The sequence below is a fragment of the Chroicocephalus ridibundus genome, chromosome 2 (assembly GCF_963924245.1).
Source record: "Chroicocephalus ridibundus chromosome 2, bChrRid1.1, whole genome shotgun sequence".
NCBI lineage: Eukaryota > Metazoa > Chordata > Aves > Charadriiformes > Laridae > Chroicocephalus > Chroicocephalus ridibundus.
The window spans coordinates 144,214,580-144,233,472 of record NC_086285.1 but is presented as its reverse complement, the minus strand read 5'-3'; the positions used below and the strand labels follow the sequence as shown (position 1 = coordinate 144,233,472).

The following is an 18,893-nucleotide window of genomic DNA, read 5'->3' as shown; positions in this document are numbered from 1 at the left end:
GTGACAAAAATGCAGAGAGCTCGCAGAGAAGCAACATTGCCACTGGTTCGTGGCAAAATAAAACGCCGTAAAAAGCAACAGTGGCGCGTAGGGTTAGCCCTGCTACTTCTCCCGACTTTTCTTGTGAAAAGACTCACTGCCAAAAGCAGGAGGACAAGTAAGAGAAATGGGAAAGCCCGTCCCTGCGCTGTGGGGCTGCAGAAGCCTCCGCCAAGCCGGAGCACAGGGGACTCCCCTGGATGAGCCCCGCGGGCCGTGGGGTGCCAGGAAAGGCACAGATCCCTCGCGGGATGCTTGGAAAACGAAACAGAACTTTCTTTGGAGGACCCCAATAAGGGAGCTGGTTCAGACTCTCCTAAAGCAACCCTATCTGTTAGGGTACACTCCTTCACCTCCTGTTACTTCACACGCAATAGTTTTGACAGTTAAAATTCTCGGTACACTCAGACTTTCAAGTTTTACGTTAACAGTTTGGGGAGCGGGCAGGCTGAAACAAATACACCAGGAAAAAAAAATAAAATGATGGTTTGCTGTATTAAGCAAAAAATATATATGTTTGGCTAATGTGATTGTCCAGGATGCAGGCAGCAGAGAAGGGAGCTCAGTGCTTCTTCCCTGAGGATGCTCCCAGCCGAGAGCAGGGCAGCCCAGTCGGGAGGGAGGCAGGGAGAGGAGCTTAATGCCTCAGATTTGGAGCCTCGGAAAGACAAGTCCCGTTTTCAAAACTGAGGCTTGTGGAGGCTGAAAACCAACACATACGGACTACACGGGCACTTCAGAAAATGTTGTGCTAACTGCTCTGCCAGTAGGAATCCCTACCCCCTGATTATGTGGTGTGACCACGGCCTTTTCGGAGCTTTTTGTGGTAAAGGGGGAAGAAGCCCATACTTTCAGTGGGTACATTTCCTAGTCATCCTAATAAAGAATGATTTTGGTTTGCAGAAATAAAAACCCTACAAAAGATCGTTCATGTTAAAATAAGCCACAACCTAGCTGTAAAAGAATAAAGGAGATTAAGAGGGACTGTCTACAAACTGATCGGCTCTGTACTGATGTCACTTATGCACTGCAGTAAGTCTTCCAAAAGGCTAGAAAACAGAGTTCAAACTAGGGTTGCTTAGGCCTTGGCTTGACCACTTGTGCAGGGATGAATTTTAACCTCTGACACTAGTCCTTAACATTGCTGCTCATTTTACGGTTCCAATAAGAGAAATTTCCATTAAACTTCCAGGGTGAAAAAAATGACATTTTATTTTCACTGTAGCCTGTCTTTCAAATTTTGCCTCTGGTATTTCCCGCACACCCTGCCCAGAATATCAAATTCACAGAAAGAAATAAATTTGAAAGATGTGAAATCTGTGTGTTCCAGTGCAATGAAATTCATGAAACTCTTTCTAAAACTGCAGCTTAGAAAGCGTCCCCAAATTGCTTTAGTTTGGAAAAATGTATTGGAAATAATAAAAAAAAAAATTGTTACAAAATATTTATAATGCAATTATAAACTGAAATCCAGCCAACTTTTATTGTTGAGAAAACCGGAAAGGAAATAATTTTAAAAAATGCTATTCTTCTTTTCTGGTGGCCGCTATTATTTTATTCTTCTTATTGTTGTTGCTGCTGTTATTACACCCTTTGCCGAGCTCCAAAGCCGAGATCCCAAGTGTTTTGCAGGCACTGACTCATTCACGTGCTGCCCCACAAGGTGCCCGCTCCTGACGGTGGTTCCCAGGTCCGGTTCCACACGGTTCCCTCAATGCCAATCACAACCAAAACTTCTTAAGATGGCTTGATATATTCGAGTCCCTCGCGGTGGTCTGACTGCGTAGCTGCATAAGGCACCACGATTGCTACATCTCCTCAGTTCCCTATGCTCTGTCATTCCCTTAAGTGACTGTCCTGGCAATTAGCTATATTGAACAATGGCATTGTCTTCCGAAGTGGCAAAGGGACACCCTGAGCAATGGGGCCCAACGCTGTGAGAAACAGGCAGGAGAGCAGCACTGCCTACTTTATGGCTGTTACTGCTACCTGTGTAGGCTGTCACCCGGTAAGCATCGCTGTCCCGGGGTGATAACAACAGGGTGTGAGCTTCCCCCGGCCTCTGTGCTGCCCGAAAGGTCCCCGGAGATGGGGGAATGGCCCCCATTTTCTGCAGAGGGCTTCGGGTCAGCCCCCCGATAAAGAAGCGGGGGTGGAAAGCAGCCGTCTGAGTCAATTTTAGAGAACGTGTTAAAACACACAAAAGCAGCAGGTAGAAATGAAATGGGGCTGATGGAAGTTGCTCTGGAGACCACTCGACCCTTGCAGCTTTGCATTAGTATGAAACCACCTTCCCTTGGGAGAGGAGGAGGCCAAGGGAGGAAAAAGCTGAGAACAAAGAGGGAAGAGGAGAGACAGACCGAGAGACAAAGGCAGGAAGGGAACAGACACTCCGGGAGCGGCGAGGGGACCCTGGAAACCAGCAGGGTGGGAGTAGGAAAGGGCAGCCGTGCAGCAGCAGCACTGGGGACCACAAGGAGGGGATGTGGGAAGTGGAAACAATATCAGAAAAGGAAAATAGGACAATGAAATGCAGCAGGATAGAAAAGAAAGAGCCTGGGGGACTAGGGTTGGGCAGAAGTTGGCGGAGAAGAAACTGGAGCCGGGCAGCTGATTGGAGATAGCAGACGGGAGCGCGGAATAAGTGAAGAGGGCACAAAAGGGGCAGAAGGAAACAAAAAAGTGATGATAAGGCTCCGGAAGGAACTGGGTCATGGCAAACAAAAAAAAAAATAGCCAAAATGCTAAGTACAGAGCAGAAAGGATGGGAGCGGCAAAGGGGACCAGAAGTAACAAAAGTGAAGCATCAGAAAAGTGAAGCCGAAGGGACAGACAGAGGAGGGGAAGGTCCCAGCGCAGAAAGCAGCTGATGAAAAGGGAGGCAAATGGTCAGGAGGGCAGCTGTGAAAGCCAGGGGTTAGACAGGAGGAGTGAAGGCACAATAAATAAAAGGGGATGAAAAAAACGGGAGGGAGAAATGTGGAAATTGGTTTTGCAGAACACTTGCCTCATTTCTGCGCTGTCACTGATACTCTTTTGTAGCACTGTTTCTTCACAGTTCATCTGCCAGCACCTCGCAGTACATCTATCGTACTAAAAAGAAGCCAAGGCAATGATGGGCCCCATTCTCTAATCCAAGCTACACGATGCGTCCCACATCCACATGGTCACATCCAAATGGCTGTCTAGGGACAGGCCCTGGCACAAGCCCTAACTTGTAACAGGCCTGGGCACTAGCTGGGAAAATGCTAGCTGGCACGGGTGAAAACCACGCCAGGGAACTCACTAAGCCATGTGTGGAGGGTTGTGAGTCCCAGCCTTGGAGTTATCTTCTTCCCTAGTGCAGATGCAGCCTGGGTCACTTGGAATCTGAGACGCTCTTTTGATCTGAATGTCCCCTTCACCGTCCTTATCTCCCCTAACATCTCTGCCCAAGAGCTGGGGAGCACGGTGGGACTGAGCTTGCCACAGGCCAACTAGGACCTACCAGGATAGATGCCTGCTCCATATGCCCTGGCTGGGTCTGCCAGGAGCAGGCACACACTGATGTGTGCGTTGCACTGGAAGTGGCGCCAGAAGTCCCGCATGAGTTGCCCTCTCTGGATGGAAAATGAGAAGGGGGAAGAAAAAGACAAGAAAGTTCGATGTACAACTGCACGGTCCACAAAGAACAGCTGCTGATGAAGGAGTGTGGTCAGAGATGTCAGATTCAACCCGGGGTGAAAGACAAATTCCCTTTATTTGCTATAGACTAAGCTTTCACTGCTAAACACATGTGACCTTCAGGCTGCAGCACCTCTGGCTGGAATGAGAGGAAAATCCACCAGTGGCAGAGCTGGGACAGGTAGGAGAAGTAGGAAGACATGGAGAATGGGGGACAGCGGGGGAAGATCAAGAGAGAACAGCAGAGAAGCTCAGCGCAGGGCAAAGGAACACTTCTGCAGCCCTGGAAGTGTTCAAGGCCAGGTTGGATGGGACTTTGAGCAACCTGGTCTAGAGGGAGGTGTCCCTGCCCATGGCAGGAGGGTTGGAAGTAGATGATCTTTAAAGCCCCTTCCAACCCAAACCATTCTATGATTCTACGATTCTATGATTCTATGAAAGAATGTGGGGAAGTAGACGAGGTTGGCTGCCAGCAGCAGCAGTGCAATGGTTGAGGCAGGAGCACGAGACGGAGGTCGGGAAGAAGCAAGGAGGGGACAGGACAGGTAGGGTAACAGAAGCTTGTTGCCATGCTTTCTCCATGGCTGTGAATCATAGTAGGTAGTTGCATGAAACCATTTGGAGAGCTGGCACAAGTCTTATATTGGGGGGTGTTCCTCTGAAAAGCCAAATGAAAAGGGATGGATAAATCCTCTTGCAGAAGACAGCAGTGGAGCGCTGGAGGACCAGCGCAAGGAGGATCTGTGCCTTGCTTAGCCTCTTTGCTCCTACGCTTTCCCTTCTCTCTCTGATGAGTGGCAGGGCCTGCCCCAAAGCTGCCTGCTACCTGGGCCCTGGTGCATCCCATGGTGAGACTCCCACTTTCTGCCAAATTCTCCTTGAGAGACCCCTGCTTTGGGCCAAGCTCTCGGCAGGCACGTAGTGGTGGGAATAGAGAGAGGCTTAAGCAAGATCATTTGCATTGCCGGAGCCTGCCCACACGCGAACCCACAGCACCCGCAGCACCTAAATGCTCCCATGGGTTGCTCGGTCGGTGACACGCGGCACCCGACGGGTGGCAGCGAGACCTGCAGCATCTCTCCCGTCCCCCGTGTCCACTTCCCGCGTGGAGCCCGCAGCGAGGGGGGAGCAAAGGGACCCCCGAGCACCCGACGGCGGGGTGTCCCGCCCCGCCGCGCACCGCCCCGCGGGGGCGGGCTGGGTGCCCCCACGGGGCGGTCCGCGGCGGGGCGGTACCCACGGGGCGGGGCGGGCTGCTGCGGGCCGAGCCCGCCCGGGTGCAGTCCCCGCTCCGCGCCACGCCGCCGCGCAGTCCCCGCGCCGCTCCGTGGGCCGCCGGAGCCGCACGTCGGGCCGCCCTCCTCTTCCTCCCCACCGCCGCCGCCTCTCGCTATGAATGCACGCCGGGCCCTGCTCTCCGCCGCCTTGCTCGCCAGCCTCCTCTGGGATTTACCTTGCTGCCTCCCGGCTTCCCTCCCCGCCGCCTCGGAGCTCGCCGCCTCCTCCAAGGGCGGACGGGGCCGCAGGGTGCCGCGGTCCCCACGGGAGAACCGCCCACGGCAAGGGGGACACGCCGTGGGCCGGGCGCTGCCGCGGGCGGAACCCCACGAGTACATGCTGTCTCTGTTCAGGACTTACTCCATCGCGGAGAAACTGGGCATCAACGCCAGCTTTTTTCAGTCGTCCAAATCCGCCAACACCATCACTAGTTTTGTAGACAGGGGACGAGGTAAGTTCTGCCCCCCCCTTTCCCCCCCAGCCCCTCACCGTCCCCCCGGGGCTGCGGGCGCCCCTTCCCGCGGCGCTCCGCGGTGCGCGGCTGCCGTCCCGCGGAGCCTGGCGCTGGGGAGGCGAGGAAGGCGTTGCATCGGTCACTGGTGTTTCCCCCCGCGCCCCCCCGGTATTGCGGAAAAGCGGATCTTTCGGTAAATTGTGGATCACGTTGTTTTATTTTAAAACAATCTGCCCCGCGGCGCTAAACGCGGACCGTAAATGCTGCGTGCGAGAAACACGCGTGTTCGTCCCCGAATCATCACGGGGTGGTGGGAAACACGCCCCAGCTTTGCAGGCGCGCTGTGGGTGTAAAAGCAACCTTGAAAAAAAAAAATAAAAAAAATCGCTCTTCTAGTTTCTTTCCGCCTGCCGAAGAAAGGATCGCTCTTATCGCTGCGGCTGTAAGGCAAATAGAAAGTTCAAACTGACCGAGGGCAAACATTTGCTGCCTCAGGCTGCTCTCGCCTAGGGTCGCTTTATCGGGGTTACCTGGAAGAGCACCAGCCCCGTTTGAAAGCGCCGGGGCTGGGACGCAGCCGGCTCCGCTTGCGGGGATGGGTGGGGGGGCAGCCTGAAGCCCAGGTAACTCCCGGCCCCGGGGCTCAGCGGGGGGCGGCCCGGACTCGCTTCGGGGCCGCATCCTACCTCCTTCCCGCCCGGTGTGTGCGGGACTGGCCCTCACCCATTGGCGGGCCGGGGGTGGCGGTGGGTCCGCTCCCCCAGGCCCTCGGCTGCCCCGGGGCGGAGAGCCCGGAGTCGGGGAGAGGACGGGGCGGGCGGCGGAGCCCCAGGGCCAGCCACGCTCTCCCCGGGCGGCACCGGTGCCGCGGGGCTCCCGGGACCCTCTCGCGACCTGCAGCCCCGGCCGGGGCCCTGCTTTGCTTTTCTCTCGTTGTTTTATAGCTCGTACCCCGGGCAGCGGGTGGAGGTTTCTCGGCGATCCAGAGGAAAAGAGAAGTTCCTCTCCCTCAAAATGCCCTCTTTTTTTTTTTTTTAATATTACCCTGATTTGTGAGCCATTAACGACAAACTAATTAATGAAGGTTATGCATTCTTTCCTTCTCCCCCTCCCCGATTTGAAGACCCTCCCCTCCCTCCGCGCCCCCCGCGGGACCCTGCCCGTGTACCTGCCGGCGGCTGGCAGCGGCGTCCCGCAGCTGCCGGGAGCCGGGGAAGGTCGCCGACCTCCCCGCTTCCCAGCCCTTCCAGGGCGAAACGCAGCGCCGGGAAAACCTCCCGCTTCCCTGGAGCTACAGGAGCCGCTCGCTCCCTAAACCAAACCCAAACCAACCCTCTCCTCCTCCCGGCACCCACGGCTCAGCCCCCTGCCCCATCCCCTCGGGGGTTCGGGGGGCACTCCCCCGCTGAGGGGCTCCGGGGGGCTCTTCCCCTCCCGCCCCAGTGCCCGTCCCGCCCCTCTGGGCTCGAGTGGGTGCGTGGAAGCGCCCACGGTGGGTGCCCCCCGCGCTCGGCAGCGCCCAGCCGTTTCCGAGGGGAGGGGGGACACCGGGTTTTTGCTTTCCGCCTTCGCCCTACGGGGGTTGTTTTCTTCGTCGCTGTGAAAAAGGGGGGGGAAGGAGGGCGGGGAGTGGGAGAGGAGTCGCTTTCTAGAAATACGGTTTCAAAAGTTCAGCCCTCAGAAAGGCGCCGGCCCGCTCTCCCCGCCGGAGAGGAAACAAACGGGGTGCTAAGTCTGCCAGCCGCGGGGAAATAGAGCCGCGCTCCAGATCATCTTATTCTTGATAACCAGAAGAAAGACAGTTAATTTAACAAATTTATCTCATCTTGCTGCATGGGAGATTCTACTCCCGGGGAAGTGATTTGCTAACAGAAGTCCTGGTTTGATTAAGGAAAAGCCTCACTTTTCCCCATTGATTTTGATTTGATGTGTCACAGGCTGTGACCTTCTGCTGGACCTTCTGAGGGTTGCTTAGCATCAAGCCACTGATTGGAGTATTTCAACTCAGTGATCTAATTGAGTGTTCATGTCATAACATATCAAATATTGTCTAGTCTCCCATAATGAAGCGGACCAGCCAATGGCACATCACCAAAAAACTTCAAGAGAGCTTCCGTTCCTCTGAAGTGGTAGCTATTTTACTGCCCACCTCCCCGTGGGCTCCTAGCCCAGTTAATTGGCGAGCTGGAGTTGTGCTGATGATGAACAGCTTTTGCTCGGGGAAAGCGCGGGGGGGGGGGGGGGGGGGGGCGGAATTTCTGTCAATTCATTTGCAGACAATATAGCCGCCCAAATTGACCCAATTAGATGGGCTGCTCTTTACCTAAGCGGCAGCTCCGGGGGAGACGGCGGTGGCCCTCCCTCCTGCCCGCACGGCATCCCTCACCGCAGCATTTCGGGGGGACCGGCAGCCAGGAGAGGAGCCCGAAGCAGCTTTTAATCCCGCCGAGAAAGGCCCTTCCCGCACGGCGTGGGGCTGCTGTGGTGTCCGTGGAAGCGTCCCGCGGGAAAGGCAGCTGAGCGGCCGCCTCCTGTCGGCAGCAGCCCCCGGCCGCCCGGCCCCGGAGCCAGCCCGTCCCACCGCCCGCCGCAGCCCAGAGGGGCACAGCGCTTCGGGGCGGACACCAGCAACGGCTCCTCTTCGCCTGCTGTGTCTTTCCTTCCCTCTCGAAGCTAATAAGATCGCTTTCAGGCTAGCTCGAGAGGGAGAAAGCCACACTACTGCTTTATATATATGTATATATATATATATATTTCCCCCCCCAGCGGTAGAAAAAGGGCGCAGAAAGTGGGGAAAGGGTTTGCGATTCCCCCTTCTCCACCCCCTCCCGCCCCCCACTCGCTCCCCCTTGTTACGGTCGCAAGATCAGACAGGACCTAGCTGAATGTAGGAAAATTACTGTTGGCACATGAAGTAACTCATTAAAACGCAGATGGTGCTCTCGCTGGCCTCAGGACCCCCAGCATTGGAGCTCCACAGTTAGGCAGGACAATTAGGAGCTGCAAGGACTCCACCAGGCAGAGGGGGGAAAAAAAATGAGGAAAAAAAAAAAAAAGAGAAAAGAGAGAGAGCAGGAGGGAGCTGGAGAAAGGAGCTATAAACAAGCAAATCCACAGCCAGCAAGAAACGCGGCGCGTCTCGGAACAAACCGAAAACAAAAAAGAAATAGCCGGGGTGCGAGGGAGCGCGATTTTCAAAGGGATCTCCCGTGGGAAGGGAATGCCACAGGGGCCGGCTGCCGTGGGTTCACCTCGCCTTTCCCTTTTGTGTCCGCAGAGCTGCCCGCAGCCGCTGTACCACGGCCGGGCTCCCGCATACGGAATGCTGAGCTCCGCGCCTAAGGGACGGGGAGACCGAAATGGGTCGAGATCGTCTCCTTTTTCCCTCACCGTCTTCTTTCTGCAGTTTCGTGTTCCCGTCGAAAGGCAGCTGATTCAGATGGGCAGGGGTCCTACCGTCGTTATTTGGCTATTGCCGTTAGGGTCGGGAGTGGGGTGCGGAGAGGGGACAGGAGGAAGGAGGGGGGTCCCGTGTGCTGAAGCTGGAAATGGCCCGGCTGTGCCTGTGGCAGAAGAAAAGAGCGTAAATCCCACTTGAAGTTCATCTAGTGCAACATGTTTATGCAAAACAGCGGGTTTCTGGGTGGACCGAAAGCTGCAATACAGTGTAATCTGTGCAGCGCCTTTGCCCAGGCAGTGTTGTCGTTGGCAGAAGGAAAATGAAATATAAGCAGGGAAGTATTTTAATGGGGAAGGAGGGAATTCACAACTGTTAATTATTTGGTGACCTTGTATTCGATTTGTTTGAGCCCCTTATAAAAACACTAATGCAGACCAGACGGCCGGAGCGCGGCAGCGAGCAGCCGCTTCCCATCCCCGCCGTGCGCCCGCGGAAGGAGTGAGCGGCCCGGCCCGGCGGAGCCTCCGCGCCCGCGGATCCGGCAGCGCGGGGGCCGGTGGCGGCCGGGGAGCGGGCTGCGGCTCCGCGCTGCCTGCGCCTGAGGGATATTTGTTTTTTTGGGGGGTTCCCCCATCCACCCCCCATCCCCCGCGCTGCCCGGAGGTGCGGAAGGGAGCGGATCGGAGCGCGGGGCTGGGGCGCGGAGCGCAGGGACGCACCGCTCGTCCCTCTCCGTTGAAAATCCGGGATTTCGGAGGGTTTGTTGTTTGTTGGTTTTTTTTTTTTAATTTATTTTTGTTGTTTGCTTTCTTTTTCGAAGGCGCGGGGGTTTGCGCAGAGCAGCGCAGCGGGCCGCGGAGGGCGGTGTGGGGAGAGCGGAGCCCGCGAGCGCCGGGGGACGCGGCCCCGCGGCCGCTCCGCGGCACAGGTAGCTCGGCGGGGCGGCGCGCGGCCGCGGAGCCGCTCTGCCAACGGGAAGGAGAAATTAAAGCCTATCAAGCCATTCCGGTGGCTGATTTCGAACACGACACTGTTTTTTTATTTTTAATTTTTAAATCCAGAAGCCCCCCCTGCGGGGCTTGCTAAGAGGGCCCCGGTTTTTTTTTGTTTGTTTTTTTTGTTTGTTTTTTTTTTTTTTCCTTTCGGGGACGGTAGGACCGAGCTCTCCGCTTCGGGGCTGCTCAGTTTCCGCCGCCGGCGGGGCGATGCCGTGGCGCAGCTCGGACTGGCCACAACCGGGAATCGAGCGGCCCGCGGGGAGAAAACGCGGCGTAGCCCGGGGCCAGCCCGGCGCTGGGCACAGCAGCCGGGCGCCTCGCCCTCCACATTTTCCTCCTCGCTTCGTAGTCCTATAGGAAAAAAAGCGGCCGATCGGAGAAATGCTCGTTTCTTTGCGATTTCGGGGCAGGCTGGAACTGAGATTGGGCGTCCTGGCGTGCCTGAAGTCTGGTGTCTGAGCGAAAGGGGACGTTTCAGTCCTTGCTAGTTGTGGCCAGATCTGTATGTTGTGTTGCTGTATCACAGCGCTTCCACATATATCGCTCAGAAGTATCCTCCAAAGCGTCCCCTCGCTCCGCTCCTTAGCTCCGAGCGCTGGGAATATTCAGTCCGATTTTCTCAACAAGAATAACCTCGCAGAAATGATTTCTCCTCCCTCGATCGAAGTATTTCGGGTAGCGAAACGGCCGCAAACGGGGAAAGGGAAGGGGACTCTGTTAACTTCTGTTACAGCAGGTAGAACCCCCCCAAGGGAGCCCCTTTCCGCCTCGGCCATCTCCTGGGGCGATGGCGGCGGACGAGGGGGACGGAGACTTGCGGGATGCCCCGGGGGTGTTGCGGCGGTCCCACTGCGTCCGAGGGCCGAGCGTCGCTCGTGGGAACGACGGGCGGCGGGAGGCGGCCGTCGGCAGCGGCGAGCCGGGGAGCGGTGCGAGGGCGGGCAGCCTTCCCGGCGCAGGTAGGGTAAAGCGGTGATCAAAGGTACATCGCAGCCAGGTGCCTCCCCGCTCCAGGGAATATAAAAAAAAAATAATAATAAAAAAAAGGAAACAGCCCTCCATCAGCTCGGTGGGGTTTTGGCAGGATTGGGAGCTCGTCCGAAGAAGGTGTGGTCTTTCCCAGTTACCCGATAGCGAAGCGAACGAAACATTTAAATCTAATCACCCGGTGTAATAAAAAACCGCGGCGAGGCAGGCGCTGGGAGATGCGGAATTGAAACCGGGAGAAATACCACACATGGAGAGTCAGCCCCTTGTTTCCACAGCTCGGGTAATGCTCCGAAAGAAATACCTGTCAGCCTTGCGACTCTGCAGACAACGTGTGGGCAGCCCCTCGCAATTACGAGGGATATATGTTTTAATTTCCAGATTATTGTTGAGCGAGCGCCTGCAAAGGGTCTTTAAACTGCAAATGTGCTTTTGGTTTGCGAGTTTAAATACGGCTTGAAAGAGAATTTGGGAATGGGAAAATTCTTCTTGAATGTGGTTTGGGTATAATTTGCAGTGATGTAAAGTTAAGATCTGAGCCCTGATGAATTGGCTGGGAGCCCAGTACCTGATCTGCCATGAAAAGGGAAACTTTGTGTAGCCTTCGTTAACCCCCGGCTCGCCTCAAAGCCCCGGCTGCCGGCGAGAAAGCGAAGCCGAGGAGCGGGAGAGGGTTCACACAGGGAGTTAAAGGAAACGTCCCGACCCAGTCATTCATTTAACCTCGGAGATGATAAAACCGCCGCCACCGCAAAGCAGAGGAAAGCAGGGCAGGAGGCGTGCGGGGGCTCGGCGCAGCCCCCCCGGCCCGCGCCCCTCCCGGTCCCCGCCCGCCCCGCCGGTGCACAGGGGCACTCCGACTGCCCCGGCGTTTTGGGAAGGGCAGAGCGGAGCAGGGCTCCCCACCGTTGACACATGCTTAAATCCCAGACAGATCTGCTCCCTTCCTCTCCCCCGCCTTTCCGCTCCCAATATTTGATCTCCGCTCGAAAAAATAAACCACGGAGAGTCGAAACAATACGCATACTTACTGCGTAACTAACATTAATCGAAATTAACGTTACAAATATAAACCCACCCCTTCAGTGCATTTTCTGCAGTGTGGCTTTCCCCAGCCCGTCTGGATGTGAGGCGACTTTGCTGCTCTCTCCGAATATTTCCGTAACGGGAATAACGATTATGACAACCTCAACTGGCCCGAGAAAAAAGGCAGATCTCGAGCTGGCTGTTAGAAACCTCGGGTTTCACCCCAGCCGCTCCTTGTGTTTAAAGGAAAACCGAAGAGGAAGAGCCCCCAGGACGCGTGTGCTCCTCACACGGAGGCAGAGGACAGCCAGGGTGCCCCCACGCCATCCCTGCTGCCGCTCTTTGTGTGCTGGGAAGGCGGCAGCTTCGCTGGAACAAAAGGGTCCTCAAACCAGACCCGTCTCTCCCCGGTTTGCGGAGACTCCCGAGGTGCCGCTTTCCCTCCCCGCTTGCCGCTGCTTTTCCCACCCTCTCGACTGCGTTGGGAACGAGCCAGTACTGGTTTAGGATTATGTATTCATCTGGAATTATTAGGTTACAAGAGTGAATAAATAGCGTTTATCTGATGGGATTCAAAGCTGCTTATTTGAAACAACCGTCAGCCCTGCCCCTCTCCGGGAGAGGAGCGGGAGCCGGCAGCTGCATGAACCGGCGGAGTTTTCCAGCGCGGAATCGGTGCTGCCTAAACCCGTCTCGGAGACCCGCTTGCCCGGGGACATATTTCTCTGCCTTTTGGCCGTGTCACCAACCTGTCATGCCACCGAGCCAGCCGGAGCGGCCGCGCAACGCCTTCAACCTCCTCCAAGCTGGAGCTTCGGAGGATGCTGCTGGGGAGTGCGTTGTAGGCGCACGCCCTGAGCAAGCCCCTGACACCCGCAGGACCGGAGCTGGTTCCCCCCAGCTCCGCCGCATGACAGGGCTCTGCAGACGCTTTATAAACCGCTTTATAAACCATGAAGATTCTATGATTCTATGATTCAGCAGCGGGGACCCGCGGGGAATCCACCCCACTTCCCTCCCGTCTAACCCGCACGCCTGGATGTCACCCCGCGGGGGACGAGTCCCCGCGCCGTAGCCGCCCGCCTGCGTGAGGGTTCCCGGAGGGGCCGCCGTGTCCCCCCAGCCCCTGGAAAGGGCTGCCCTCCCCTCCCCCCTACCCTGCTCCCGCACCCCGGCAGGGATGCGGGGCCCCCAGGGCGGGGGAACCGGACAGGATTAGCACCGGGAGAGGGGAGGGGGGGGATGTCTGCTCCGGAGGGACAGCGGGCTGGAGGCAGCGCTCCCCCCACTTTCAACCCATCGCGACAGGGGACTACCAAACAGGGCGAGCATCTTCCTTTGAAACCAAGCCTGAGTCGTCGTCCCGTCCGTCCCCCCCCGCACAGACAGAGAGATGGCTTAAAAGCAGAGCTGTGCCCAGGCCCGGCTCGGCCCGGCAGGGGAAGGCGCTGATCTGGTTTCCTCGACGGTCGCTGGATCGTTGGAGGCAGCTTGGCGGGGCCAGGAGACTCGTCTGCGCCGTGTCGGATGCTCGGGCATCTGATAGATGCTGGGCGCAGCGAAAGCCAAAGAGGAGAAAGAGGAGGGGAAGGAGGAAGGGGACCCGCGCGTTTTTGCCCGCGGGATGCACATCTCCTGTCTGAAGCCCCCAGTCCTGGCCGGGACCCCTTTGAAGAAGGAACAATGGCCCCAGAGCTCTCCCGAGCTGCCAGACCCTCGTCCCGCCACCCGGGCGCATCTCATCCCCTGGCCACAAAGGTGTGAAGGGCGCAAAAACACCCCCAAACCTACAAGCGACCCATGGGCCAAATCCTTCTCATTCCTTGCAGTGCTGCCCAGACCGTCCAGCGCTTGTCGGCAGCTCCCGCTGGATTTCACTTTTCAGCTGATCGTCAGAGCAGCTGTTGTCGTCACCTGGGGCTGTGACGACATTTTTCGGGCTCTGTGTGCGTCTTTTTGCAGACTGCCCCCCGGGATGTCCCCGAGAGGGGTGCGCGGCCGGCCGGGCTGCCGCTGGCCCCCGGCTCTGCGCTCCTCGCCGGGGAAGGGGCAGCCTCCCCGCGGGGAAACCGCCGAGCCTGCAGCGGGTGGCGGGGGCAGGGATGCGGCGGGCCTGGCTCCAAATTCTCCGGGATGCCTTGGAAGGGCTGACCTATTTTTCGCAGCGCTCCCCCCCGGCGCGTAGCTCCAGCTCCGCAGCCGGGGACACGCGTGGGTGCGGGAGGGGTGCGCTCCGCCGTGGGCTCCCGTGGCCTGGAGTGGACTCCTTGTCCACGCTCCATCTCCCTCGTGGCGTCCCTGTTGCAGCGACGCAGGGCGACTTTCGAGTATGCTAATCCACACTGATTAACTGCACGTTAATCCGCATTGAGTTTTACATTGCCGTGGCGCCTCTGAAGGTCTTGGTTTGCATAAATCATCCCGTTGTCCCTCCTGCCACCCGGGAGGCTCCCCCAGACCTGTCAGGTAGTGCCGAGGTTGTGAAATACACTGATTAGGAATCGCGATGACCTTTGATATCAATAAATAACAGGGGGCTGTATATTTCTTCAGTCTCCATTTCTACCCCTGGAGCGGGCTGAGCTTGGAAAAGCGGCGAGGGGCTGCTGAACAGAGGCTCCAGTGACACTTTTACTATTGAAATCTACACAAGCTTTACTAGCTTCTGGGGAAACCCAGGGGCTTTGGGAATTTTTGTATTTGCTGGGTTGTAAACATTTTATTGGAAAGCAGCTCAGGGGAATCTGGTTTGCTTTCTGCACTGCACTTCGTACACCAATGTGTCAAAAAAGAAGTCCAGGTTTTTCTCTTGGAGGAGAAAATATATATATATATATGTGTATATGTATGTATGTGTGCGTAAGGTACATGAGCAGACGCACAGACATTGCCAGTCCTACATTGCTGGCGAGGATGATGGGCAGAGGCTGTGCGCGGAGCAAGGGCTGCCTCTGGTGTGGGATAGCAGTCTCCTGTCTGGTGTGGGTCCTTCCATACCTACTCTCCTTTTCCTCTTTTTCCTCCTGCTCTTTTTTCTTCCTCTTCCTCTTCCTCTTCCTCTTCCTCTTCCTCTTCCTCTCCCTCTCCTCTCCTTCTCCCTTCTCCTTTTCTCATTCTCCTTTTCTCATTCTTCTTTTCTCCATCTCCTTCTCCATCTGCCTTCCCTTTCCCTTCCTCTTCCCCTTATCGTTCTCCATCTCCTCTCCCCGCCCTCCCCCCGTCCCAGCTCCCTGTGGAGCCCCCGGTCCCGCTGCGGGGACGGTCCCGGCTGGGGGGTGGGGGCGAGCCGGGCGGGAGCGGCGCTGGCGGGGCAGCCGGCGGCCCTGCCCGCCCTTCCCCTCCTCGGAGACCTCTCGGCAGATCCCCCCCCCCCCCCCAAGCGCAACTGACTGTAATTATTTTTTATCTCGCAGACGATCTCTCGCCCGCTCCCTTGAGGCGGCAGCAGTATGTGTTTGATGTATCGACCCTCTCCGAGACGGAGGAGCTGGTGGGGGCCGAGCTGCGGCTTTTCCGCCGCCCCCCCCGCGGCCGCCCGCCGCCCGCCGCCCCGCTGCACATGCAGCTCTTCCCCTGCCTCTCGCCGCGCCCGCTGGACTCCCGCGTCCTGGACCCGCGGGAGGCGCCGGCCGCCGGCTGGGAGGTGTTCGACGTGCGGCAGGGCCTGCGGGAGCAGCGGCCCGGGAAGCGGCTGTGCCTGGAGCTGCGGGCCTGGGCGGACCGCGGGCCGCCGCGCTGGCTGGACCTGCGGAGCCTGGGCTTCGGTCGCCGGCCGCGGCCGCCGCAGGAGCGGGGGCTGCTGGTGGTCTTCACCCGCGCCCGGCGGCGGAGCCTCCTCGGGGAGCTGCGGGCCGAGCTGGGCGCGCCCCCGCCGCCGCCGCCGCCGCCGCCCCGGCGCCAGCGTCGCACCGCCTTCGCCAGCCGGCACGGCAAGCGGCACGGCAAGAAGTCCCGCCTGCGCTGCAGCAAGAAGCCGCTGCACGTCAACTTCAAGGAGCTGGGCTGGGACGACTGGATTATCGCCCCGCTGGAGTACGAGGCCCACCACTGCGAGGGGGTCTGCGACTTCCCGCTGCGCTCCCACCTGGAGCCGACGAACCACGCCATCATCCAGACTCTCATGAACTCCATGGACCCCGGCTCCACGCCGCCCAGCTGCTGCGTCCCCACCAAATTGACTCCCATCAGCATCCTCTACATCGACGCGGGCAACAACGTGGTGTACAAGCAGTACGAGGACATGGTGGTGGAGTCTTGCGGCTGCAGGTAGCGGGCGGGATCCCCCCCCTCGACGGCAGCCCGGGCCTGCGCCTGGCGGAGATGCGCCGGCGGCGAGCGGGGACGGTCCGCGCCCGCCCGCAGCGTGGCTGGGGCGAAGGGGACCGGCGGGCGGCAGCGCGGAGCGGCGGCGGCCCCGGTGCCCGTGTTCCGCGGCAGCGGGGGGCTCGGGGGGCTCGGGCAGCGCCGTGGCGAGCGGGCAGGGCAGGGCAGGCGGCGAGGCCCCCGCCGGGTCCCTTCCCCACTTCCCTTCCCTCCTCCCCTTCCCCCCCACCCCCCCCGGGTTTATCTGGCGATCTGTCCTCCTCCCGCCGAAGGTGAAGTCAATTTACCAAGTACAAAAAGAGTCGGGGGAGGGAGAGGGAGCAGACCGAGCCCTCTCTCTGAAGTTGCTCTGAAAAGGGCTGTTTCATTTCTGCCCTCTCTCTTTCACATTCCTGCAAGATTACCAGCCAGAAATAGCCTACGGCCCCCCACCACCCCACCCCCCCCCAAAGGAAAAAAAAAAAAAAAAAAGAAAGAGAAAAGAAGGAAAAAAAAAAGAATTACTCGAGATTGTAATTACCAGTTAGGTTTCATTTTAAAACAGCAATGACAAACTGTGAAGAGCGAAGTGTTGCAGAAAGCGCAACCTGGGTGGATTGGAAAGGAGATTCCTTCGGATTTCCCGAACGGTGCAAGGATGCCATTGCCAGCATCTCTAGGTCGCTCTAGCTCGGCAGCCCTCGCAACCTGCAGCAGTATTATACGCAAATGTTGTGCTGGAAAAGGCGTTTTGTGTAAGATTTCTGTTCCTTTCCCACCTTTGGTCTCAGCTGTGGCTTCACCTGAGGAAAGAGCACTTCGAAGCATGCCTAGCCCTTTCTTAATGTAACTATTATGTTCGTAGTTCCAGGCTTCGCCCCACTGATTTCTAGAATTGTTGGCTTATCTGGTTCCGCAGAGCTACAAACTGGTGAAAAAAAAATTAAAAAAAGAGAAGAGAATAATAATATAAAATGCTAATAAAAAGACTCGACCAGGAGCAATAATTTAAAATGCACATTTTGCTTTGGATGCACTGTTGTTCATATAAAAGTTGTAAATATTTGTTTATTTAAACAGACTGAAAAGTGCAAAATGGAGATGAACAACATGCATTTCTTTTTTTAATGTACAAAACATTATATGCACTCGAAATGTTATAATTTCTAATATTTTTTAAAAGTTTATATTTGAGTTGTACAGAATTAAGCATTAATCAAATATTTCATCCTTACTTAACATTATCATTTCCTTAAGATATTATTACAAGATTTAAATTCTGTGCTAATAATGGAGAAAAGAACTTTTTTTTTTTACTGTCTACCTCACTATAATGCAAGTATTTACAACTCTAAAGTTATCTGAGGTAAATTAATATTCAGAACATTTTTACAATACACCTTTACTGGACGATACTACAACTATTACTGTATTATTAAACATTTTTTTTTCCAAAAAGTCAGCTTGCTTTTATATGTTCTATTATTTGGTTAAGTAATTCTGAGTTCTCAAGTAAACGTTGGCTCCAGTTCTAAAATGCTGCAGAGTTGAGTTGGAGCAAGTGCCACTTTAAGACGTACCTAAAGCCATTCCTCCGATCTGAAGACTTTTTGTACTCTCACAAGATCTTTACTTTCGTCTTTGGTTTATGCCGGTGGCATAAAGCTGCATTGTGTTTTTATGCATTTTATGCAATGATTACTGTAAGTGGGAGAATGCGTTAAGGGACAAAATTCAGGCAAACCTTTGTAAATCTCATCTGTACTGGGCACATTTATATACACTGTATGATGATGATGATGACAAGCAAAAGACAATGAATGTTTTATAAATGATATTTATTTTGATGCAATGGGTAATATATTTATTAAATATTTCCTGGCTATCTCTTAGATAATGAAGAACTATTCAATGAGTAGGTGTTTCACCAAGGGAAGGATTCCCCTCCTCTCTCGCAGCGATGCGTGGGGAGAAGGTGGTGCAGGCAGCGTGGGGGCTGTGAGCCCCACTCTTGGGTCAGGGGTGGGGGGGGGGCAGCGGGAGGGGAAAGCCTCATCTTATATGCAGAAGGGCTGAAAGAGCTGCTCACCTTGTGGAATGTGTTTGAAAACAAGGTTCTTTTCATGGAAAGTGGATTTTTTTTCCCCCCATTATCACAAGATCTGATCTCACACGTCTTTCTCTGGCCAACTTTCACCACCCCCACCGCCCCCCCCCCCCCCCGACTGCTGCTTGAACAAAGGATTGCAGAATCGGGCCCAAGTGTTTGACTAGCAGCCGCTGAGAGACCCATAGAAGAGTCCAGCCTTAGAGCTCGTACAACTTCCAGGGGAGTATTTCTTTTTTAGTGCTTAATAATGTTTCAGGTTCATGACTAAGAGTAGATGCGGAAATAGAAGCTTTAGAAAGAGCTTTAATTTTAAAGCTGGGTTCACTGTTGGCAGCTAAAGGTGTTCTGACTGGTTTGAACTTTGGTTGCTGCTCTGACTGTGCCAGTTCAGTCTTCTGCTGTGGATCAAGCTCCCACTCTCTTTACAGGGGAAAGTAATGGAAAGGTGGTGTCTGAAAAGGCTGGAATATTCTCTCCAAGGAAAAGTAACCAGGATACATAAGATGCTGTCAACTGGGAATGAACACGATGTAAAAAACAGAAATTTTACAAAATTTGCAGATAGCAAAGGCTGAGTGAATCATGTCTTTATTTGGATGTCCAGTGAGCAAATGAATTATCGCGTGTACAGACGAT

The 18,893-nt window shown here is 55.9% G+C and overlaps 1 protein-coding gene across 1 annotated transcript; it reads left to right on the top strand.

Moving 5' to 3' along the window:
- Positions 1–5,024: 5,024 nt before the first annotated feature.
- GDF6 (growth differentiation factor 6) lies at positions 5,025–17,964 on the top strand. The gene is made up of 2 exons (XM_063327231.1): positions 5,025–5,431; positions 15,259–17,964. The coding sequence occupies exons 1-2, from the start codon at positions 5,095–5,097 to the stop codon at positions 16,113–16,115; spliced, it is 1,194 nt and encodes a 397-aa protein (XP_063183301.1). The 5' UTR covers positions 5,025–5,094; the 3' UTR covers positions 16,116–17,964.
- The last annotated feature ends 929 nt before the right edge of the window (positions 17,965–18,893 follow it).

Coding starts and splice junctions, on each gene's coding strand:
- GDF6 (XM_063327231.1), top strand. CDS start 5,095: ATGAATGCACGCCGGGCCCTGCTCTCCGCCGCCTTGCTCGCCAGCCTC. Junction 5,432..15,258: donor TTTTGTAGACAGGGGACGAG/GTAAGTTCTGCC, acceptor TTTATCTCGCAG/ACGATCTCTCGCCCGCTCCC.